Here is a 25,813-nt window from a genome sequence, read left to right as displayed (position 1 = left end):
CAATAGTATATAAGTATTCAAGCACTGAAGACAAAAGTTTGATTTAGACAGTTCAGTGTTTCTATGCTACCACTCTTAAAATGATTTCACTTCTATTTATTTAAGTGCCTTCTGAGACAGGATATTGAAACATTATAGGCATAAGGAAAAGAATCTGAGTTTTTTCAAAACAGTATTTTCTTGGAAAATGATACAATCAACCTTTGGAGTACAAAATTGAAGGCAAAAAACCCCTATGTACTTTACTACTTACCTTTTCTAGTGTTCAGCAAGAGTGGTGATCTCTTGTGTAGCATACAGGAGTCAGAGGATATGATCCAGTGTCTTAGAGACCACTTTGGGATAACATGAAAGAACCAGCAGACTCAGCCACTAGATCTTTGTTGTGTATGCCACCAGGTTTGTAGCTACTCCAGTTGCTTTTAAATACCCGATTAAGTAGTTTCAAACCTAGATCCATTCATCTCAATTTCCATTCACTTCGGCGACTTCTAATCAACTACTTAGCAAATACCTTTTGTAGCTTTCTTATGAAAAGTACATTTTGAGCGAAATACAGGTTTTATTCCCATTATGCTATGGACTCATTTAAGCCGTATCTTTATGAAGCTTGAAACCACCATTTTAAATCATTTGCTTGAATCTGATTCTAGCAGTTACTAAAGGGGAACAAGAGACACAATTATACTAACATGCAAATACCTGATTTTGGCATTTTCTCCTGGGCAGCATTCAGTATCAACCATCTTTAAATAATATCAAGTATGAATTTAACATAAAACTTTCTTAAACAAACCAAACCAAACCAAAACATCAAACTAAGCCCAAACCCCCAAAACGCCAAAATACAACATTTCTTTTCTGGACTAAACTAAAAGAATATCATAAAATATTACGGGATGAGATATGACAAGAAGACTACCTCCTGATTACAGGGAAATAGTTGATTAATATTAAATAACACTACATAAAATAGAATGAGGAAAAAAACCCCATAGTCTTGAATTTCTTGGGTCCTTTGTAAGCGGTGAAATCCTTTTACCTTGGCTTTCTACATACTATAACATAACTAGGACTTCAGATATTTGCTACTATCATGTACAAATCCAAAGCCAAGTTTCTTCAGCAAGTTCAAAACACACTTTAAAACCTTAACAAGCTTCCTAAAGCATTGTAGTGTCACTCAACAATAAGCATGTTCACACACAAACACACACAGTGAGTCAGTAAGATCGTATAATCCTCGTTATATGTGGATTATTCAATCTTTCCCTGTTCACAGCACTTGTAAACACAATTTTATAAGGCTGCATGGGTTGCAGGTTGTTGTACTATACATAAGACAACAATGCTTGTTCCCATCCATGTCAAGTCCTACTCTCGCATTTTCTTATTTGTGTCAAAAACTGATGTATTTGTCATTTAGACTTTTGTTTGTTTTAAATGAAAGATTATTTTTTTAGTTCCTTAAGTATATTAAATACATTGAAAAATATACAATATAGTAGAAAAAAATGTAAACAGAAGAAAGAATATAACTTACACAAAAATAAATTTTGACTTTACTTGGTGACATTTAGCTCTCTTCCCTTTCATGTCTCTATTTCATAAAAGCAGAACAACTAATTAACATAAGTACACTAAAAATTCTTTGCTTTCTCCTGGCTCACTATTTTTATTGTCATTAAAAAAAATCCCCCTAAACCATTCAAACCCCTAACTTACTCAAGAGAGTTGATACAAGAGCTCCCCACCTCTAAGAACCAAAGAAGGACTCCAGGAACCCTCAGTACCACTAACGGCTGCGGCATGAGAATTCACACTCAGCAAGTCCGTGTTTTATCCTCACGCCATCAGAGATGCTCAGCAGTATCAGAAAGTTATCAATGGAACTAAGAACCACAACCTCTGTACTCCTTTCCTCCCTGTATTTGGGAACTAGTTTATTGTTTATTTGAGTAGGGGTCCCTGGGCTTCCACTAGATGACCATGAAATAAATATGGACCCCTTTTATAATACTTTTTGTAATCTGAATGATATACTGAAATAAGCACTTCCCTGAGTAGGAGCCATGAGACTTGGAAACAAGTTATGAGCCTTTAAATGACCGTAGGGAAGTGTATCTTTTTAAGGGGGAAAAAAAAAGCACTGTATTGAGTCAGTCATTCTCAATGTGAGGTTAAGGGAAAGCTGATTCTAACAAGGAAGTTTTACCAACTACTCCCTATCCTGGTGATTATGGTATGTTAACTTCCTCCCTTTCTTGCCAGGGTAAGATTTGTCCCAGGTTTGTTTTCTTTCTTTCTTTTCTCTCTTTTCTCTCTCTCTCTGTTTCTCTCTCTCTCTCTCTCTCCTTCTCTCTTTCTCTCTTTCTTTTTTAAAGATTTTATTTATTTATTCAACAGAGATAGAGACAGCCAACGAGAGAGGGAACACAAGCAGGGGGAGTGGGAGAGGAAGAAGCAGGCTCACAGTGGAGGAGCCCGATGTGGGGCTTGATCCCACAACGCCGGGATCACGCCCTGAGCCGAAGGCAGACGCCCAACCGCTGTGCCACCCAGGCGCCCCTGTCCCAGGTTTTCTGACTGAAAAATCATGTATAGACTAAACCACTATTCATCATGAGAGTGTACTTTATCCTTCAAGATCGATGCGGTGGGGGAAAAAAGGCGAAGAACCAATAGACTGGGTCAACTCTAAGGTAGGAGAACACCACGCTGTAAACAGTATAGGACTAGGAGTCTCCTTGTTTCCTAGGACACAAAGTTGTGTAATAATGTGCCTTTGTGTTGGTCTAACACTGTGCTTAGTACTTGTTGAACCCGTTCATCTGGAAACTAATGTCCTTCAGCTTTTGGAAGTTACTTCTGTTTTCTCCTTCTAGGGCTCATCTGAATGAAGTATTTCCTACTATTGATTGTCTTATCTTTTTTTTTCTTTCTCTTGTTTTGCTTGTTAGATTTAACTTTAGCTTCCATCTCTATCAAGTTTTTACTGTCTGCTTTTTTTTTAACTTCCAAAAGTTCTTTTGTTGTTTTGTTCTTTTTATAGTATCTTATTCTTGTTTCATGGGTGCTGTAGTGTATCTTTCTATAAAACTTGGTATTAATGATTTCTGTTTTCTTCTCCCTGCACAGACTCTGTGTCCTTCAAGTTGTTTTGTTGGTTGGTTGGTTTTGGTATCTATATTTCATACGAGAGTCTTTCCTCAGAAATTTAGTGCTCCCTGATTGTCTCAAAAGCTCACACCAAGCTTTGAGCAAATGAAACTTCTAAATCTTAACTCTGCTGGTAATGTGGCTATGTCATGTTCTTGAAGAATGCTTGAGGTCAGTATCTTCCTTCCTTCCTCCCTTCTTTCCTTCCTTCCTTCCTTCCTTCCTTCCTTCCTTCCTTCCTTCCTTCGACAGTCAGATCTCCCAGAGATGAATCTTCAAATCTTCTGCCTGAGTGATATATGTCTGGGAACCAAATAGGTGAAGATGTCTGCAAGGTTCTTGCCATTCTCTATCTGTACTTTAACTTACTGTTTGTATCCATGTTTGGTATGTCCCAACTTAAAGACACTTTGTTGTACCCTGTCTAGAAAACAGACCTGTAGTAGCCTGCTGCGGTGATGGAGGGAAGCCATCACAGAGTAGGCAAAGAGAACTGAAGGGGATTACTTCAGATTTTTAACTAATCCCTCTGTTTTCAGCTTCACAGACGCCCTCAAAGAAGTACCTAAGGATATTCACTACCAAGATTTCAGGGAGTTTTAAAGTATATACTATCAGGTTACTCCTCAGATTTCCTACTATTAAAGGACTGAGCTTTCTCAAGTGTGCAGTTCATTATCCCTAAACCCATCTGCTTTTTAAAATTTTGTTACTATTGCTTCCTATCTCATTTTCTTTGTCTTTGTGTGTTTATGGTTTTTTTTTTAAAGAATTCTTCCACTATCATTTCAGTGGTGTTTCAGTAGGTAATAAAATCAAGTGTGTACACCCAAGCCGCTATCTTGTATCTGAAGTTGTATATACTCGTATGTAATGTAAGTCTTGTTTGCCCTTTTTAGGACTCTCTTCCTCTTGCTTTCTCAGCTTGTCCTACTACACTGGCATTTGACTTCATTTACCTTCATCAGATGTAATATGGAAAGCTTAAAAAGTTTTAAAGTGTATATGGTTTATTCTCTGATGAGCTAAAATAAGATTTTAACTTTTTTATATCTTTCTCATTGCATGCCTAAACCCATATTCAAATAAGTTGTATTTTCATTGTGTGACATCTACCATCTGGCATTTTGAAGTTTACAAAGTATTTTCACATACAGCATTATATTTTATCCCTAAAAACCCCACTGCAAGGACAGGCCATTTTATATACAAGATGGTAAAGAAATGGTTAAACGGTAGGTAAGCTTCTCTTTCTTTGAGGAGAGAGGAGGAGAGGAAAAAGGTAACTTAGTCAAATCTTTCTGTAAACATGCTAATGACAGAACTCCTAGAAACAAATCAATGGTATTTGCTAACTAGAGAATGGGGTGGGGAGCAGGGAGGTGTTGTGCTTAATTAACACAAATTTACTTTCTCACAGTTCTGAAAGCTAGAGGTCCATGATCAAGTTGTTGGAAAGAGAATCCTTATTTATAGACTGATTACAGTAGGATGTAGCTCATTTATCTAAGACTGTTTATGGTACATAATCCTGGGATTTATGGATTTATGAGGCATGGCTCCCTGGAAAATGTAACTATATGGATATAGAATTGAGATATTTCATGATTAAATTTGGGGTAAGTAATGAAGAAACCTCATGTAAATCTTGGCCAGAGTGGGTTCTGAAGGAGAAAGAAAATACCTGGGGAGCTATACTGGTGGTCCTAGAACTCTTGCAGCTTTCCCCATGCGTCATGATCACGCATATACTTGAAATTATTAGTAAACCTGGCTAGTGGTTAACATCTCTGATTTGAATGAATGTCACTTGACAAACCAATTCTCTGTGATATCCCACAAGGAAATTAAAGTTCACAATGGTTAAATGACTTGCTGAAAGTCACATGCTACAAAATGGCCAAAGAGGTCTAGAAACCAAGTCTTAAATCAGACTCTGTACTTTGTGACACATGTTAGTGTGATGGAAAAACAACAACAACAAAATCTGCGCTGTGGAATCAGAAATAGACTTGCCTCCTGGTTCTAACACTGATCAGCTGTTTGATTTTGGGCAAAGTACCTCGAATATTCAAAGCCTATTTCTTTATCTAGGCAGTACCTCTTACATAAAATACACAAGCTATCTAAATGATAAGTACAATAGAACAACAGATAAACATGACATAATCATAACCAGAACATTTAGAAACATTTTTAAAGGATGGAGGGAAAGAAAAGCATTACTTACTTTTTTCTTGTAATGCCTGCAATTTATTCAGTTCTTCATTCTCTTCATCACTCTCTTCACTGCTTGTGCTGCTCACATCCAAAACTATATCCCTTTTGGGGTCCACTCGGAGAAAATTGCGGCATTCAAATGTCAGGTGACCAGCTAAGTAAAACAAACAAATAAACAAAAATGTGAATGACAAAATAATATATACATTATGTATTTTTAGTTTATTGCCTCATGGTTAAGAAACAAGTTACAATTTTAATAATGTCATGTTTAAACTTCAATTATTCAGTGGGTGATAGTTTGCTTTCCCTGAATGCACCACTCAAGAGAGAACTTTTTCCTTTATTCATCAGGGCTTCTAATTTAATAAGCATTTTTGGCTACATCATAGTTCATGTATTTTCTCTTTCTATGTACTTAATTACATAGCAACTGCATAGCTTTCATCTAATTAAAGGTATCATAATAATATAACTGATTGTGCTTTTTTTTTTTTTTTTTAAAGATTTTATTTATTTATGTGACAGAGAGACAGCCAGCGAGAGAGGGAACACAGCAGGGGTAGTGGAAGAGGAAGAAGCAGGCTCCCAGCAGAGGAGCCCGATGTGGGACGCGATCCCAGAACGCCAGGATCACGCCCTGAGCCGAAGGCAGACGCTTTAACGACTGCGCTACCCAGGCGCCCCTAATTGTGCTTTTTTAAAAAAAAGATTTATTCACTTGAGAGAGAGAGAGAGAGAGAGAGAGAGCAAGCATAGGGAGGGGCAGAGGGAGAGGGAGAGAGAAACTCCAGCAGACTCCTCCCTGAGCCTGACTCGGGGCTCAATCTCAGGATCCTGAGATCATGACCTGAGCCAAAACTAAGAGTCAGAAGCTCAACCGACTGTGCCACCCAGGGGGCCCCTGATTGTGCTCTTCTAAAGAACACTTAAATAAAAATTTCATTCTGAAAAAAAAATTTCATTCTGATATCGTTCACCCCCTAAAGACTCTCCCTATAATAAAACTGTAATAGTTACCTATTATAGCATGATACAGCTTTTTCAAAAATCATGTAGTACAAATAACACAAAAGTACAGGAAATTATATAACCAATATATATCCAAGTCTCCGTCACCCACGTTAACATTTTGTCATATTCACTTAGTTTTTTTTAAGGTAAATGTTTGCAGGCATGTTGCGTGAGTGCAAGTGCACGCGCGCACACACACACACACGGGGATCTTGCACCAGTCCTTGGAACACTGTCCTAATCCCATTCTATTCTGTCTTCAGAAGCTGGTATACTGCAGTTGGCATTTATCTTTCCAAAACAGCATATTGGATTATTTTATAACACAGACTCAATTATACTTACCTATCATTTTGCAACTAGTTTTTGCCACTCAATATTATGTTTTGTCCTCATATACACATTCAAATACAAATATACACTAACACATTAACAGTGAAACAGAAAGTTACCTGAAGCGTTACATTTGATATTCAAAAACAAACAAAAATAAAAAACAACAAACAGTGCTGATGGTAACCACATAACTGATTCCAGGACCCACTAAGGATTCACCCTAACCCTATGCTAGTGTTTATTTCTACTTCTCTCATACTTTGAGTGTGAAATCCTTTGTAAGTTCTAGATTTATACAAGTACACCTCTTATTAGAGTCCCAATCTTAAGCAGGACCCCGGGCCTTGCTTTTATCTCCTGTACTCTGCCAACCCATGAAAACACATGTTCATGAACACTGGGCTCAGGAAATACCCTCAAGTCTTACCTCTTCGAATTTCTGCTTTCCTTTGACTGTTGTCCTCTAATTCTTTATTTTCTTTCTGGAACACTATTGTAACTAAAATATGTACTGTACATTTCATAGAAGTTTAATTGTATGCAAGAGGATCCAGTCTGCCATACTGCTGGAAACAAGTTTCCTCTGTTGTGATTTCTTTCCAAATGAATCATTCAGAAGTATTCTTTCCAGTTTCCAAACATATGGAGTTTTCAAATTATGCTTTTGTTGATTTATAAATTTATGACACTGCTACCAGAAAGTAGGGTCTGAATGAGATCAGTTATTTGCTATTTGCTGAGATTTCTTTGGTGGACTATCATCTAGTAAATTTTTTAAATGATTTGGTATGTATTTTTATTTTAAAAGAATACATATCACCCTGTTGGATAGAGTGCTATGTTAAAATCTTCTCCATATTTTTTTGTCTAATAACTTCTGATAGTATAATTTCTAAGTACCTCTATCATCAAAGATTTGTGAATTTCTCCTTCTAATACAGTTTTTACTATAAATATTTGGAGATTATGTTAATAAGCACAATCAAGATCATTGTCATTTTACCTTTTTCATTGTTCTTGAATCTCTATTCCTAATACTGCTCTTGCTTCAAAAGTCTGATACTGGAATTACTCTACCATGCTATGTTGGTTATTAGTTTAATCATATGAAGTTGCCATTTTTGTGAGAAAAATCACTGAATATCAACAATATTTAACCTATCTCCTCTTTGTTCCTCAGTCCCTTTATTTTGAAAATTTCTATGCAGTCTTTAGTTTTCTCTGTGGTTTTATTAATAATGACATATAGCTGCACTTAAGTTTCTCTATCTAATTTGATACCAGACCAATTTTTCCACATTTTAATTTAAATTCCGGTTAGTTAACATACATTGTGATATTAGCTGCAGGTGTAGAAGATACTGATTCATCAATTGGATACAACACCAGGTGTTCATCACAAGTGCCCTCCTTAATCCCTATCACCTATTAAACCCATCCCCCACCCACCTCCCTCCTCAACCTTCAGTTTGTTCTCTATTGTTAAGAGTCTGTTTCTTGGTTTGTCTCTCTCTTTATTTTCTCTCCTGTGTTCATTTGTTTTGTTTCTTAAATTCCACATATGAGTGGAATCATATGCAGACCAATCTTTTTTTTTTTTTTTTTTTTAAAGTAAGCTCTTACACCCAACGTGGGGCTTGAACCCACGACCCCGAGATCAAGAGTTGCACACTCTACCAACTGAGCAGGCCAGCTGCCCCAACACCAGATCAATTTTCAATGTTAATTTCTTAACCTGGAAAAATAGTTCCTGTGTCACCGGAGGCAGTGTAAATTCACTGCTCATACTTACACATGGTATAAGCTTGGGTTGCCAATTCTAGCTTATTCCTTTTCTTCTAATTATCTTATAGGAACTCATACAGTAAAGTTTCTTGCCACTTTCCCTAGAGAGTGAATGGGATTTTTCTAATCCCTGCTTCACAGCCTTTTGAACAGTCGGGCTTTATGTAAGAGTCCCCACTCCAGCTAACCTGCCATCCCATAGCGGTCCAAGGCTTCACTCCCTAGTTCATAAAAGTCTACCTAGTAGGCTTGTGGACCTCACTGTTTTCAGCGATCATTCCTTGTTCTGGCTCTGAACTCCTTTTCATTTCCAGCACTGGAGATTTCCCTTTCGTTCATTTGAGCTGGGTTATTTTTGTTGTTGTTACTGTTTTTTTCTCAGCATTTCTGTGTTCAAAGCACAAGGGAGGACTTTCTACCTTGGTTCAGCTTGCCATTTTGATCAGAACTCCTGATGATATACTTTTCCCTTTATTTAAGCTAGCTTTGTACCCAAACACTTCATATTACAATGAATAAAGTAAATAAAATACTGAAATAACAATCACACTGGCAGCAAGCTCCACCTCACATGCATTTTAGCTTTACTTCAATGAAACTGACCCTAAACTAATCCTAAGACAAGTTACTCATGAAGCTACAAATAGTTTCCTATTTTTTTTTCTACTGGGGGAGTAAGTAAACAAACTTAGGAAATAATTGTATTCCAAATTACAGTTTTTGTGACTTCTTTTCTACATAGACTCAAAGCAGACAATGAGCTGAAAATTCTTAGGTGACCAGAAACAAATTCTGGCCACAGATACACAGAGACGTTTCAAATTACAACCATTTAGTAGCTGATTATAAAAAAATGACTGGGCTTTTTCAAAATGGTAAAGCCAATTCCCAAATTCAAGGTGCCCTGACTAGCCAAAACAATCTTGAGAAAGAACAAAAGCGGAAGACTCACACTTCCTGATTTCAAAAATTCCCACAAAGTTATAGTAATCAAAACAGGATGGTACTGTCACAAGAATAGACATATAGGGGCGCCTGGGTAGCGCAGTCGTTAAGCGTCTGCCTTTGGCTCAGGGCGTGATCCCGGCGTTCCGGGATCGAGTCCCACATCGGGCTCCTCCGCTGGGAGCCTGTTTCTTCCTCTCCCACTCCCCTGCTGTGTTCCCTCTCTCACTGGCTGTCTCTCTGTCATATAAATAAATAAAATCTTTAAAAAAAAAAAAAGAATAGACATATAGGCCAACAGAACAGAATTAAGAACCCAGAAATAAACCCATATATATATATGGCAAACTGAATTTTGACAAGAGCATCAAGTCTACTCACTGGGGAAAGAACAGTCTCTTCAATAGATGGTGCAAAAACAAGCTGATTTCCGCATGCAAAATAATGAGGTTGAACATCTTACTCACATCATATGCAAACACTGACTCAAATGGATCAAAGACTTAACAATATACGAGTTAAGACTCTAAGACATAAAACTCTAAGGAGACAGCAAAGGGTAAGTCTTCATGACCTTGAATTTGGCAAAGGAGTCTTAGATATAAAATACCAATACCACCAGGAGCACCTGGGTGGTACAATCGGTTAAGTGTCTGATTCTTGGTTTCGGCTCAGGTGGTGATCTCAGGGTCGTGGGATCAAGCCCGATATTGGGCTCTGCACCTAGCGTGGAGTCTGCTTGAGATTCTCTCTCCTCTCCTCTGCCCCTCCCCCTCATTCTCTCTCTCTCTCTCAAATAATAAATGAATAAATAAATAAATAATTAAATCTAAAAAAAAAGAAAAATACCAACAGCACCAGCAAAAGAAAAAATTGATGAGCTGGACTTCATTAAAATTTAAAACCTTTTTGCAAAGAAATTATTATGAAAGTGAAAAGATAACCTACAGAATGGGAGAAAATATTTGCAAATCATATATCTGATAGGGTTTAACATCATATATATATATATATATGTATATATATATATATATACACACACAAGTGGTAAAACTCAAGAACAAAAAAAAACTCAATTAAAAAATGGGCAAAAGACTTGAATAGACATTAATCCAAAGAAGATATACAAATGGCCAATAAGACTATAAAAAGATGCTGAACTTTATTAGTCATTAGGGAAATTAAAATCAAAACCACAATGAGATACCACTTCCTATCTACTAGGATGGCTACACCTGTAAAAAAAGGAAAAGAAAAATAAATTTTGGCAAGAATGTAGAGAAATTGGAATTCTTGTACGTTTCTAGTGGGAATGTAAAATTTCTAGTGGAAAACAGTTTGGTAGCTCCTCACAAAGCTGAACACAGATGACCCAGCATTCCACTCCTAGGCATATACCCAAAAGAACTGAAAACAGGGATTCAAACAGATAACTTGTGCGTTGATTTTCACTGCTCCATTAGTCACTATAACCGAAAAGTGAAAACAACCCAAGTGGCTATCAACAGATGAATGAATAATACAATGTGGTATATCAGACACACACACACACACACACACACACACACACACACACACACTGCTACAACATGGATGAACTCTGAAATGTTATACTAAGGGAAATAAGCTAGACACAAAGTACAAATACTGTATGATTACACTTACATGATATACCCAGAATGGCCAAATTCACAGAATAGAGTGTATTAGAGGCTGGGGCCTGGGGGAAGGGAGGGCTGGAGAAAGTGAGGTTATAGTGTTTCTGTTTAGGGTGATGAAAAGTGTCAGAATAGTGGAGACAGTTGTACAACACTGTGAATGTAATTAATGCCCCCGAATTGTATACTTAAAAATGCTTAAAATGGCAAATTTTATGTTATATATATATTTTATCACAATTTTTACAAATGGTGGGGAAAAGACCATGGCATAGTGTCAAGTCTTACAGATTACCATATTACAATTTCCAGTTTTCCCACTTAATAATAAAGTAATCCTGTGAGCCTGTTTTCTGATTTGTAACAGTAACAATAGTCAATTATAATTACTGAGGAATTCCTATGACAAACCATTGATCTCAACACTTGCATTAACTAATTTAATCATCACAACAACTCTGTGGAACTAGGGGCTATAATTATCTCATTTTATAGACAGGAAACTGAAGCAGAGTGGTTAAGCAACTTCCCTGATGTCACACAGCTAGTAAGTGCCAGCTGAGGTTTGCACCTAGGCAATCAGTCTGGTGTCAGAATCAATCTTTCTTTTTTTTTTAATGTTCATAAAAATGGAGACCATGAAACCTACTTCATAGGGTTGTTTTAGGAATGAAACACAATTAATTGTATCTTGAAAGTGCTTAGTACAGACTCTAGCACCAAGTAGGTTTTTAATACATGATGTCAGGTTATGACCATTTATTATACCCATAAAAGGAAAGATATAGTCTCCCTTGTCTGCATTTAAGGAGTGGCTAGATGGGCAACTTGAAGTGCCAAGTAACAACAAAACCTACAGTTTCATTTAGACTGTGCTGATAAAGATGTGTCAATGAATGAAAAGAACTCCTTTTTTTTTTTTTAAAGATTATTTATTTGACAGAGAGAGAGAAAGAAAGCACAAGCAGGGGGAGTGGCAGGCAGAGGGAGAAGCAGGCTCCCCGCTGAGCAAGGAGTCCCAGGACCCTGGGATCAGGGCCTGAGCCGAAGGCAGATGCTTAACCCACTAAGCCATCCAGGTGTCCCGAACTCCTGTTTTATAATTAGGGTGCTCATGTACTTATTTCTTGTCCTATGAAGTATATAGACCACGTGAACAAGGGCTAAGTAAACCAGGGTTTGGCTTTACCTAAGGTCCTTTGCTCTGAAAGCATTAAGGCTACATTACAAACTTTTCAATTATTAAATGCAATTAATTCCACCAAGCTTCACATCCCTATCATTTTGATTCCTACCCAAGATGCAGGCTTCCGTATCCATTCATCTTTTTTGAAGTCTTATCTTCATATTGTTTCTGGTCCTCTGACCTAAACAATAATCGCCCCTTTCTCTCCCAATCTTTTTATGACAGCTTCTGAAACATGCAATCTTTAGTGGACAAATTGTCCTACCTGTTCGCAGTTTGCTCCCTCTACCACTTGTTTTAAAGGATATTTGGCTCTTCCCTGAGAACACTTTTCTACAGCTTACTTCTGTATTACTAGTATCCTCCAATCTGCTGCTGCTTTTTTTTTTTTTCTAAGATTTTATTTATTTACTTGGGAGAGAGAGAGCAAGCAAGCACAAGCGGGGTGAGGGTACAGAGGAAGAAGCAGGCTATCCATTGAGCAGGGAGCTAATGCTGGGCTCAATCCCGGGTCTCTGGGATCATGACCTGAGCCAAAGGCAGATGCTTAACCAACTGAGCCAGCCAGGCCCCCCTCCTCCAGGCTTCTTAATACTGTTTCCCAATATAGCAGTACTCTACTCTCCAATTCAGCCCTGTTGCTGAATAGCCTATCGACTGAAGTTTTTGGAATGAGGCTCACCCTTGAGTTCTTCACTCTAAGCCCTTCCACAAGCCTCAAGGGACAGTCTAGGGTGCTTGCATAGCTTTCCTCCATTTCTCGATATTCTAGATGCCATGACCACACCATGCTCCTTGTCATCACCTGAAATGTTCCATCTCAGAAATTTTGAACTCCAATATCATACTCTGACACTAAGCTTTTATCTTTCTAGCTTTCTCACTCCTTTACACCTACGCATAGATTTGTTTTGGAATCTTAAGACCTTAACTCACTCAATCCCTTCATTTTCTCCTAGTCTATCAAATTTCTCATTCCTAACTCTCTGAATATCCTTTTATAAGCCTCTCTGACTCATTCATATTCTTTTTTTTTTTAAGGAATTTTTTTTTTTAAGATTTTTTATTTATTTATTTGACAGAGAGAGAGACAGGCAGTGAGAGAGGAAACACAAGCAGGGGGAGTGGGAGAGGAAGAAGCATGCTCCCAGCGGAGGAGCCTGATACGGGGCTCGATCCCATAACGCCGGGATCACGCCCTGAGCCGAAGGCAGACACTTAACCACTGTGCCACCCAGGCACCCCTGACTCATTCATATTCTTATTCTTCTAGCATACCTCACTGTACAACACTCTGGCTCAAAGCTAACCTTTGGATTGTGCCTATCCCTGAGCAGCCAAACAATGCTTGAGCACAATCACACATTCATGAACATTAGCACAAACACATGGCATTTCATCTATTTGTCTGTCCTGTTTTCCTCAATGACTTTTCCAGACTTATGCCTGACTTAAATTATTGTTCAACCACTTTCCCATCCCACTCAATGCACCCTTCCCAAACAGACAACTCCACCTCCTAAGTTCATCAGACAGCGTCTTTCTACTTTCTGTCTCCATACCCGAAAATATCCATACTTATTCTCACCTAGCTTCCTCCAAAGTTGAGATATCCTTGTTATAACTCTTAGACGAAATTGCTTAACCTTCTCCTGTCTCCAATATCTGAAACATCTCTTATAATATCCCCTCAGTCTATATAAACACATTATATCTTAAATATAAAACCCTCCATTTATCCCAAATTCCCTTCCAGGAATTACAGCTGACCCTTGAACACGGGGTTAGGGGCATTGATCTCCAGGCAGTCAAAAATCCACATATAACTTTGGCTCCCCCAAAACTGAACTACTGTATTTTATGTGATAGAAAAGTAAGACAGAAATCACCACATGATGAAAAACAAAGCAAAGGTGGAGGAAAGTTAGAGAAGGCTGGGACATCAGGGCTCTTGCCTGCTCCTGGCACTCTCCATTCTACTACCTGTGGGGAATTCAGTTCACTGAAGTATTGAACAGGGAGGTGCAAGAAACAGACTCTGGGGAAGGATTCTTCCTGAAGTAACCAAGGACCAGATAATAACCCGCCTACCCCCACCCCCCAACCAAGGAGTGCAGAAGGACACCAAGGGCAGGACAGCACCAGACAGGAGCCTGGGCCTCCGTAGGGTGGGGCGCTGTCCACGGTGCTGAATGATTTCTGAGGCAGGTGGCTAATATTGCAGGGGAACTGGCAGCTTACCCCTTGACAGCATTTTCCACAAGCAGAAACTGCATTAGACCACATAAAGGGGATCAGGTGGAACAAGTGACCTAGAGAGAGAGTAAAGGTACTCTGACTTCCCTGGTTATCTACCTTCCCTGGACTCCACCTGGAAGGAGGTTTTCCACATTCCCAGGAGAGGAGCAAGAAATGGGTATTACTCTAGGATCTGGTTTGGCTGAGTGCAGGTGGGGAGGGGGAGACATGTGGTGGTTCTTGATCTACTCCTGTACTGTATTTAGTAAAAAAAAAAAAAAAAAAAAAAGGCTTAAAATTAAACCTGTGCAGTTCAAACCTATGTTGTTCAAGGGTCCATTGTACCCAATATGTTCCTGTTACGACCTGAATCTTTCTGTCCCCCCAAAATTCATATGTTGAAATTCTAACCCCCAAAGAGGATGGTATTAGTTGATAGGACCTTTGGGAGGTGATCAGGTTCTGAGGGTGGTACCCTCATGAATGGGATTACTGCCTTATAAAAAAGACTCCAGAGAGATCTCTAGTCCTTTCCACCATGTGAGTATAAAATGAAAAGTCTATGACCTAGAAAACTTGCTGGCACCCTGAACTTGGACTAACAGCTTCAGATGAGCAATAATTTATGTTTATAAGCTACTGGGCTGGTGGTATTTTGTTATAGTAGTCCCTAAGGACTAAGTTCCTTACCTTTCTCATGCAAATTTCTTGAAATGAGAGACTATATAGGCTCTCCACTTTTTTATCCCTCCCTATCTAGGCCTGAATCTGCATAGTTTGTTTCATGACCTACCACTCCACTTAAACTGATCTTCCTAAGGTCAAAAAAGCATCCTATCTGGTAAGTACAATGAAAATTTCCAAATGATTTCTTACAAATCCTATCGGTAGCACTTGACAATTTCCCCTCATTTTGAAAATCTATTCCTTTGGCTTATCTGTTGCTGCCTGTTTCCTTTTCTCCCAGCATCGTACCTTCTTGGTCACTTTTTCCCCAGCTCATGCCTATATATTTTACTTTACCTGTTGATATTTTACACCATTAAGAGTTTGTTATTGTTATATATAAGTTTGCTTATATAAAATCATGTAAGGCCAAAGATATGAACGTGGGGCAAAAAAGAGTGGTTGTTTCTATAAAACAAAGTTGTACATTTGGAAACACCTGATTTAAATGAATTATTTTTATTTTTATTTATTTATTTTTTTTTAGATTTTATTTATTTATTTGACAGAGATAGAGATAGCCAGCGAGAGAGGGAACACAAGCAGGGGGAGTGGGAGAGGAAGAAGCAGGCTCATAGCAGAGGAGCCTGATGTGGGGCTCGATCCCATAACGCCGGGATCACGCCCTGAGCCGAAGGCAGACGCTTAACCGCTGTGCCACCCAGGCGCCCCGAAATGAATTATTTTTAAAAGCAGTTTTCAATTTAGGTACTGGAACAAGACTGTATAAGATAGAGAAAAAAAAATCTAAAACAATGAGAAAAAGTACCTATTTCTCAAAGGGGGTGCCACTGTCATTCTAAGGCAGACAATTCTTCACTGTCCAATACTGCCCTACACATCACAGGATGTTTATAATCCCTATACACTAAATACACCCTATATCCTAAATGTCCTACTGTTGCCCTCAACCCCATATGGACAACTAAAAAAAAAAAAAAAAAAAAAGGCCAAAGATTTCCAGAGGGGCAGTATTACCACTAATGAGAACTAATGATAAAATGATTTTGCACTCAGATTTATTATTTTCACTGCTTGCTTATTTCTGAAGAAACAAACTATAAAAAGTCGGAAATGCATTTCAGATATTTGCACTTAAAAGTCTATGAGAAACAATAATGAGCAGACCCACAGGCAAAGAAAAGGTCATAAATGTCTATCAATAGATTAGCATTTTAAGTTAAACAAAACATTAGAGGCATTTAGGTATGTTTTTATTTCCTGCCTCTATGATCAAATGCTCAACTACTGAGTATACTATACTGAACTTTTTAGAGGTATATTTTCTGAGAATTATCATAATTATTTGAGATATTTATTCCATGGAAAAAGGCTTAGTGTCCTCATAGCTTTTAAATATTCAGAAGTTGCCAACTCCAAAAAAAAACCTCAAAAACTTATCACAGAAATAACAATTCTTATTTTGTTGAGGAAACTGCCATGAAAAAGCAGCATCCATGTTATTTAGTAACACATTCATCCTTAACTTGAAACTTTTAAAAACAATATAACCACTATTGAAACATACTGACAATAAAATCTTTTTCAATCAAGTATTAAAATTTTTAAAATTGTACAACCTAAACTTAGTTTCACAACACTAGAGAAACAATACTCTTTTGTAACTGATTGATGAATGTACACATTTTTAGACATTAAAAACATTTCAAAGGGTTTTGTGGACTTTTCTCTTACATCTACCATCAATACAAAGATTCTGGCCTCCAAATAACAGGTAATTTTTAAAATGTAGTTTCTATCAGAAAGACATGTAAATTGAAAAGTCCTTCATCTTTAACAGGTATAAAATGTAAGTTCAAGCCAGAAGGGAAGTATTACTGAATTTTTCCATAGGAAATAAATGAGAAGCTATTTAATAAGTTAATCACTAAAATCATAGATTAAAATAATAAAGAAGGAACAAAACTTAGAAAGACTGCCAAACCTATCTGACTTGGCTTCTCTAAAAAAAAAAAAAAAAAAAAAATCTAATTACAACAGATATGTCCATCATTGTAATAAAATAGCAGTTAAGGAGATTAGGTCAACAAATACTCTATTTCCAAAAAATTTTTATTATTTTCCTACAAGTCTTTTTTTTTTTTTTTTAAAGATTTTGTTTATTTATTTGACAGACACAGAGAGGGAGAGAGAACAAAGAGGGGGAGCAGCAGGCAGAGAGAGACCCACAAATTTTTTTTTTTTTTTTTTTAAAGATTTTGTTTATTTATTTGACAGACACAGAGAGGGAGAGAGAACAAAGAGGGGGAGCAGCAGGCAGAGAGAGAGGGAGAAGGAGACTCCCAGCTGGCAAGGAGCCTGATGTGGGGCTTGATCCTAGGGACCCTGGGATCATGACCTGAGCCGAAGTCAAATGCTTAACTGACTGAGCCACCCAGGCACCGCTATTTTCCTACAAGTCTTAAGTTAAAAGTTAAAAAGAAGTCCAAGTAAATAAACTAGTACTTATAGACAGACTGGAAAATCCATTCTAGATTTTGAAGTAAATAAAACAGCATATATAGGGGGAGAGATAGAGCATGAGTGAGCAGGTTCTTAAGTCCTAAATCAAGAAATGAAACATGGGAATTAGCAAAGATTTAAACAAAGGAAACAAAGCAGAAATAAATATAAACAAGTTTAAAACACAGAAAAAATTTCACTGCACTCATTTCTTGCATGAAAGTGTATTCTTCAGGAGTTTTTATTTAAGTGAAGGATATGTATGCTTATGCACCCACTTTTGCTAACTGAGCAAGATTCCCTTGTGCCAGATTTCAGCCTTTGCTTGGAGGAATGTGCTTGGTACTCTCAGGATGCTTTCATTATGAGCCTTTTTAATGGAGATTTCTGTCCCGAGTGCTCTCTTACATGTTCTTGCATGAACATCTTTTTTTTTCTTACATCACATTTATCTTTTTAAAAATAACTTTTCTTTACAGCATAGGGAAGATAAATATACATAGTCAGTGGTATAGTAATAGCACTACGTGGTGACCAATGGTTAACTACACTTGTGGTAAGCACAGCCTGAAGTATAAACTTCACAAATCATTATGTTGTACATCTGAAGCTCACATAACATTGTGCATCAATTGTAACTATACTTCTATGTTAATTAATTAATTAATTTTATATGGAGTACTAACCATAATCCCAGGCTCATGTGCATGGTCTCCAATTAATAAAACAACAAATGCTACTGTTCTCCCTGTTATCAAAGATTTAGGAATTGTTACATTTAACTAAAGAAATGATATTTGTTTATGGTACATAATTACAAATTTAAGCTACATAATTGCATGTGTTAAAGTTTACTTTTCCATTTCATTGATCATATAGAGATTAATGACTGTTTACATCAACTTTTTGCCTGTGAGCAGAAATTCTAGGACCAATTTCATCCTTAAAAAGACTAAATTCAATCAATGGGAAAACCCTTCATAAATAATTTTCATTGCTTTCCCCTCTTCACCCAATATCTAGAAAGATAAGGAGTAAAAGATTAAGTGTATGTGTTGTGTTTTTTTTTTTTTTTAAGATTTTATTTATTTATTTGACAGAGATAGAGACAGCCAGTGAGAGAGGGAACACAAGCAAGGGGAGTGGGAGAGGAAGAAGCAGGCTCATAGCAGAGGAGCCTGATGTGGGGCTCGATCCCAGAACGCCGGGATCACGCCCTGAGACGAAGGCAGACGCTTAACTGCTGTGCCACCCAGGCACCCCTGTTTTTTTTTTTGAATATACTTTCTCCAGCCTCCTAAATCTACTACTCCACTTGTACTTGACACCGTTGCTAGTCACTAGATATATAGCCACCTGTCAATGAGTCTACATCAGGGAAGAATGGAACTACTTAGGGCTGACAGAGCAATTTCTGAACCATCTGCAAACCTGAGCTAAATGACAGGGCTACAGAACTATGCTGAAATCAGGGCACTGAAATCAGCATGCCAAGTCACACTGCCCAAAGAGGCAATGATTCACTCTTTGGAATATTATTTTTTAATGTACTTACGATAGCCACATTTTTTACAGCCAGCTCGGACACTATCCTTGTTGCAACCTGAAATAAAAATGGATGACATTTTAGGACACATACAAAAAAGAAGAAGCCTAAGAATTTCATCACATGAAAAAGCTAAGAAACATTTTATTGTAGAATTTCTTTCTTTAAAAAATCATTCCTGACCCAAATTAGTAACACTATTCATTCAATTGTTATGAATGTTAGAAATCACTAGAAAAGCCAATTTACTCAAATTATTTTCTTTGACAATATTTAAAGAAAAACATATTCTGGAATTATTCTTGAACAGAAATTCAGTGTTATAATCAAGAGCTTAAACATTCCAGGAGCTAGAACACTGAGGAAGAAATTCCAGAGTATTTCAGCTTGTCCCTCAGATGTAAATAATTATATATATATATTCACTATCTATACTCATTATTATGTATACATATATATGAACAGCCAAGATAACAAATGTTTTTCTGCTCTCCCTTAGAAGAAAAACAAACTGACTCTTTAAAAGGAATTGGTGAAAATCCAGAAAAATACTTTAATTGTTAGCTATTCTAAGAAACATCTGAATTCAGCAATCAGATTCTGGCAAGAGAAAACAAACTGCTAGTCACATATTCAGTCTAATCGATGCTTAGAAATATTTATAGTAGCTCTGTATCATTAGTGCTACATGCAAGCAATGTTGGAAGATAACAATAACAGAGATAAAATAAATTAAAATTGATTTTGTAATAATATATACATAAAATTTATCACCGTTATCACTTTTTAAGTGTGGAATTCAGCGGCATCAAGTACATTCACAAGGTTGTACAACCATCACCACTCTTNTCTTTCATCATCCCAAACACTACTTATACCCATTCAACAACAACTGCCCGTTCCCCCTTCCCTCAAGTCCATGGTAATCTCTATCCTACTTTCTGCTTCTATAAATTTACCTGTCCTAGGAATCTCATATAGGTGGAATCACACAATATTTATCCTTTTGTGTCTGAATTATTTTACTGAGCATAATGTTTTCAAGATCATCCAAACTGTAGCACATATCAGAAGATCATTCCTCTTTATGGCTGCATAATATATATACATAGTTGAAACTAATTTTCACCTCCAATAAGGGCTTCCAGCAACGAGAAGGTCAGGAAAGAATTGCTCTATTACCTTAATGCAAAGCATCTAACTCCTAAATCCTTCATATGGAGATATAACCCAAATTCACTAATAAATTAGAGTACATAGAACACAAATATAAAACAGCACTAATTTTAAAACAAAGATCATTTTCAAAGTATCTCTTCACTGTTATGAAGTCAAAACATTAGTCATTTTCCCCTAATCCCAAATTTACTGTAAAATATACATTACTGAGCTATTCTAGTAAAAATACAGCCAGGTGTGCTATAATGCTTGTTCTAAAAACACAAACTTATTCCAATGCAACTGATGTAAGAGAGAACAATTTGAACATAATGTGACTTTTGTCTATGAAAAACACTAGGTGAATGCAGAAAGTGGTATCCAGTTGCTCTGAAGCTCAAAGGAATATGCAAAACACACACAAGGACACACCCCCAAATATTTCTAGTGACCTCAGTTTGCCATGTGTGCTGTGAGCAGAGCCCACCCACAGAAGGTGTTATAACTCTGATCTGATTTCATGTCATCCTCTTCCTCTACCATTACTTCAGAACAATTCATAAACTGCAATTCTTACGAAGTCTGCTTCCATAGCAAACTTTAGGTCTTTTACAAGGTATAGTACCCTATTTACTGTATTATTTATGTGCCTTTTAACCAATTAACATATGCAAAACTGTGCTACTGTTATTAGGTTTCTATCATCTTTTATGTATCACTGATGAAGTTTTTGCTGTGTCCCAATCTCATTTTTTCTCATAAATCTTGTACTTTGTATTGCATAGAGTAGGAACACATATGCTACACTGTAGCAGAACTGTGGTGTAACACCGGATTAATAATAAAATCTGAGGCTCTTTCATTATGAAATAATTGCCTGTTGGAAAAAAAGCTCAGAGAATCCAGGTCAATGTTAAGTCTGTTTCCATAGAAACCACAGATGCTGAATGAGACGGAACAAAACTGTTCTAAATGCACCATTACCATTCCTACAATAAACTAAAAATGTTGTAATGGACAGATCTAAATGATCTCACCTCAGCACTTACGAGAAATTAACTTACTCATGATGAACTCGATCTCCTATTTTTAGAATGAACGAAATATCAAACTTTTTCAGAGTAGGTCATCTTCTTTAACGTAACTGTAACTTTTACATGAAAGGGCAATACAAGAACTCTAAATAAATAACTCCATATCAACTATGTCCTCACCAATTTTTGGTTAAGTTAAAATTTCAAGCTTCGTTTGTCCTAATTTTCATGACTGCTAGGCCAAATGAATACTTCTACCTGGGACATTGAATCTGATGCCTCTGATACAATAAATTTGAGACAAGTGACACTGTGAAGTGGGGACATTTCATTTATTCTCCTGTCAAGATGCAGTTTCTAGTGGCAGTGATGCCACAAAGAGCAGCCCTCCTAACCAGGTCTGGGGCTGTGCAGCACCTTGGCTATGGGTGTCCTTGCTCTTATCTGTTTTCCTAAGTCTTGTTATACAGCCTTTGCTTACATTCTGTGAGCTCCCTGAGATCTTTCATTTTCTTCTTCAATTAACTAGTCAGTTTCTGTTGTCTGGAACAAGAACTCTGCTGATACAATGGTACTCAAGATCCATGCCAAACTGAATAGCAAGGCCATATTGGGAGGCCCTTATTAGCTCAATTAGAAGTTACCCATTTCCCCATCTGAGGTTCTCATGCTGTTCTTTGTTCCATTCCTCTTTAAAGTTTGCTAACGCAGTTGAGAGTAATGGAGCCTGTCTTCCCTCGAAATGTTCTTTTGTAATCATGACCTACGATCCTAAAACCACTGAATACAAACTTGTAAAATAGCCTACATAAAAAAAAAAGGCAAAGACCACCTAAAACAAACTCAAAAGACACATGAGAATGTAGGAACAAATATTTTCAACTCATAGCACCAATTAAGGGCAATTATGCCTACCATATAAAACCCAGAAAATCATGAAAAAAACCAACCAACAGGAAAAAAAATTCAGCAAAAGAGCTAAACAGAAAGCTCACAGAAACAGAAAAAAGTTTCAAACACAGAGATGCTCATCCTTACTCATAATAAGTGAAATGTACATTAAAATCTATATTGAGATTCTCTTTGCACTTATGAGAATAGCAAAGAAAGGGTTGAAGAGATTATGGCGCAGACATACTCCCATACAGTGCTGAGTATTAGTGAAGATCGATACCACCCCCATGGAAAGCAAGGTGACAAAATCTATCAGAACTATAAATGTACATACTACTTTGACCTAGCACTTCCCCATTTGGGAATTAATCTTCTCAATTTACTTGCACAAATGCATACTGACTAATATTGACTTATATACAAAGTTATGCACTACAGCATCATTTGTAATTGTTAAAAGAGTAGAAATAATTTAGACATAAATAAATTATGGTTAGTCTTTACTTAATGATATCTGATGATCTCTAAGATATAAAGAAAAAAAGCAAGGTACAGAACAGTGCTTATGGTATGTTGTCATTTTGTAGGAAAGAAGATTAAATATAGAGAAAACACAGATTATACATAGATTTTATTTATATTTAGATGAAGAAATATAAAAAAGATCTCTAAGAATATAAATTCATTACCTGAAAGAAGAAGTGCCTCCGGGGGTAGAAAGGGTGAGAAATATGTCACTACACACCTTTTGGTACCTTTAAAACCTGAAGCATGTGGATGAAATACCTTCTCAAAAACCAAACTAAAAACCTCCCTCAAACAACCCAACACAAAGAAGAGGTAACAAAGGCAGTAACTGCACTTGTAAATTCTTCAAAGAAGCTACATTACAGATTTATAATACAATTTTATTAACTGATGGTTTTAGGAATACATTGCAGAGGTCTTTATCTCTTTATTTGTTAAATATTAGCAAGGGCACTCTGTTCAACAACTTGAGTGGCAGGGAAGGGCTCAGGTAAAAGGCTGCCTTTTACCTCCCAGGAACTTAAACGAGTAGAAAAAGCTAGTTTCTCCAGCTTCCAGAACATGCCATTCAATTCTGTATACAACTTACTGCTTAGCATGGTGTAGGCTTGCTAGATGTCCTCAACAAATGCTTGTTGCTTTGAGGTTAGAAACTTAAGAAAATACTTCACCACTTGGGAATCAGTAACTTATGCAGCTCCCAGTTGCTGGCTATGAAACTAGTGTCTGCAATGTCACTGGCCCCTATGAAGAATGACAGACACTGGAATTAACAGTTACAAAAGAAGGACAATTGAAAAAAAAAGACAAATGAAATAAAAATAATGGCTACTTAGGCAAGAGAAAGGAAAAATGACAAAGGCATAAAGGACCTTCCAATGGTGATGGAAATATTTAAAATCTTGATCTGGGTGATAGAGAAATATGAAATTCACAGATAGGGGCCAAGAACTAACTTTTTACCACCCCGCCCCCCGGAAAGGCTGGGATCAGATATATATATATATATATAGTTAAGGAAAATTATTTCAGCAGCAATGTGCAGCATAGACTAGAGAGAAAAGAAATGTACAGTTTAGGGCTGAAAAACAATTGGATGCATTGTAATTTAGAATTCTTCTATTACTAAGATGTTATAGTAATGTGTTTTAAAAATTTGACTCACTTTCATATGCCAGATTAATGTTATTTTGGCTACAGAAAATTCCCTATCTTGGTGATATAGAATTTACTGAATGAGAGAAAAAGAGCTTTTGTGCCAAGCACATCAGTAACATGCACTGCCACTGGCGTCAGGTCGACTCCTCATGAGGAACGGTGAATCATTAACATGAATGTCAGAACTAATTTCAACAACTGTGAATGGGCAAAATAGTTTCTAAAAGAAAGTCAACTTCACTGAAACCTGTATTTAAATCTCGTTTTTATTTTTTAAAGATTTTATTTATTTATTTTGAGAGAGAGAGAGAGAGAGAGGGAGAGAGCGAGCACGAACAGGGGAACAGGGAACAGGGCGTAGGGGCAGAGGGAGAAGCAGGCTCCCCGCTGAGCAGGGAACCCACGTGGGACTCAATCCCAGGACTCTGGGATCATGACCTACACTGGAGGTGGATGCTTAACCGACTGAGCCACGAAGGTGCCCCTTAAATGTCATTTTTAAAGTAACAACGAAGAGTCTACGATTTCCCTAAGAAAGTAAACATTTCATTGTGTGGCCTACGTAATGCTGTATGCTTACACATAATGCTGTGGAAAAACAGCTGAAGTAGGTGACCATAAAACAGAACAGGCTGATTTTCACTTGTGGAAAGCATCCTCATCACTTTATAGTCTTACCTCATAATAATCATTAGCAAGACCACCCGAGAAATGCTATGCTGAATCCATATGAGCATTATACCTAAAAATAAGAGAGCATAACACAATACTTGGCCTTCTCAATAATTACCTCAAAAGGTTTCTGATGGAGCCCTATTTTTCTTTAATACACTATCTGGATCGATCACGCAAGAAATTATCTCAACATTTTCGGTATCTCTATTTCCTAATGGTACTTGCATTGTACTCTCACAGTGCTGTCGTCTATGATCTCAATTTTTGCTGGGTTTAAACAGTCTATCCATGTCTTGCCATCTAGCTTAATGGCACAATTTAAGATTATTACACTTTGCAGCATTATTTTCAGTTGGAAGAAGGTTAACATATCTATAACACTGGTCTAAGTTTAAGGCAATTCCAATAAGGACTTTTAAAAAAAATAACTTTTTTTCTTCTTTCTTAAGCACCCCATTTTCATTATTAAAGTTTCATGAGCACACCAGCTCTGATATCGTGTCCCCTAGAGTGTCTATACCATGTATAGAGCTCAAAACGCTTGTTAAAGTAATCAAACCAACAGCGACAGCAACTCAACTGTAGATGTAGCGGTGCAATACGAGGATCACCAGGGCTGATGTGAAGGCTCAGCATGCCCAGGCAATCCACTGTGCGGACCGGTCTTCCTCTGCTGGCTCCTTACATGTTGATAAGCTCCAGGTGCAGCCACAGACCCCTTCCTTCACACTCTACACACTTCACCTGAGCACAGGCAGCCACTACAATGATCTTAACTCCTATTACATCTGTGGATGACTCTAATTGTGGTCTTTGATTCTGGCTTCTTTCCTAAGCTACAAATTTTATCTCTCACTGCCTATTAGATATTTCCATTCATATGTCTGATTATACACAAGCCCCAAACTGAAATTCTCATCATCCCCCTAAAACCTGCTCCTTCTCACATACAGCCTATATTAGTAAATGGCCCCACCCAACCGCATAACAGTGAAACCCAAGTATACCCTACTTCTTGTCTTACCCACCTACACTGAATCGATCACTGATTCCTAGTGAGTGTATTATCAAAAATGATCTCCAATCCATG

At 37.2% G+C, this 25,813-nt stretch overlaps 1 protein-coding gene across 1 annotated transcript in view; it reads right to left on the bottom strand.

Annotated features, from left to right (window-relative positions):
* The window catches only part of SREK1IP1 (SREK1 interacting protein 1), a 40,162-nt gene that overhangs the window by 12,099 nt on the left and 2,250 nt on the right, over positions 1–25,813 (bottom strand). The window contains exons 3-4 of the mRNA XM_008691671.2: positions 19,286–19,333; positions 5,390–5,533 (exon numbers count right to left, since the gene is read on the bottom strand). Coding sequence (XP_008689893.1) covers positions 5,390–5,533; positions 19,286–19,333 — 192 coding nt within the window. The remainder of the gene's footprint in view (positions 1–5,389; positions 5,534–19,285; positions 19,334–25,813) is intronic.

Source organism: Ursus maritimus, unplaced genomic scaffold (genome assembly GCF_017311325.1).
Source record: "Ursus maritimus isolate PB19 unplaced genomic scaffold, ASM1731132v1 scaffold_5, whole genome shotgun sequence".
Lineage (NCBI taxonomy): Eukaryota > Metazoa > Chordata > Mammalia > Carnivora > Ursidae > Ursus > Ursus maritimus.
The sequence above is the reverse complement of the archived record's forward strand: the minus strand, read 5'-3'. Positions and strand labels throughout refer to the sequence as shown.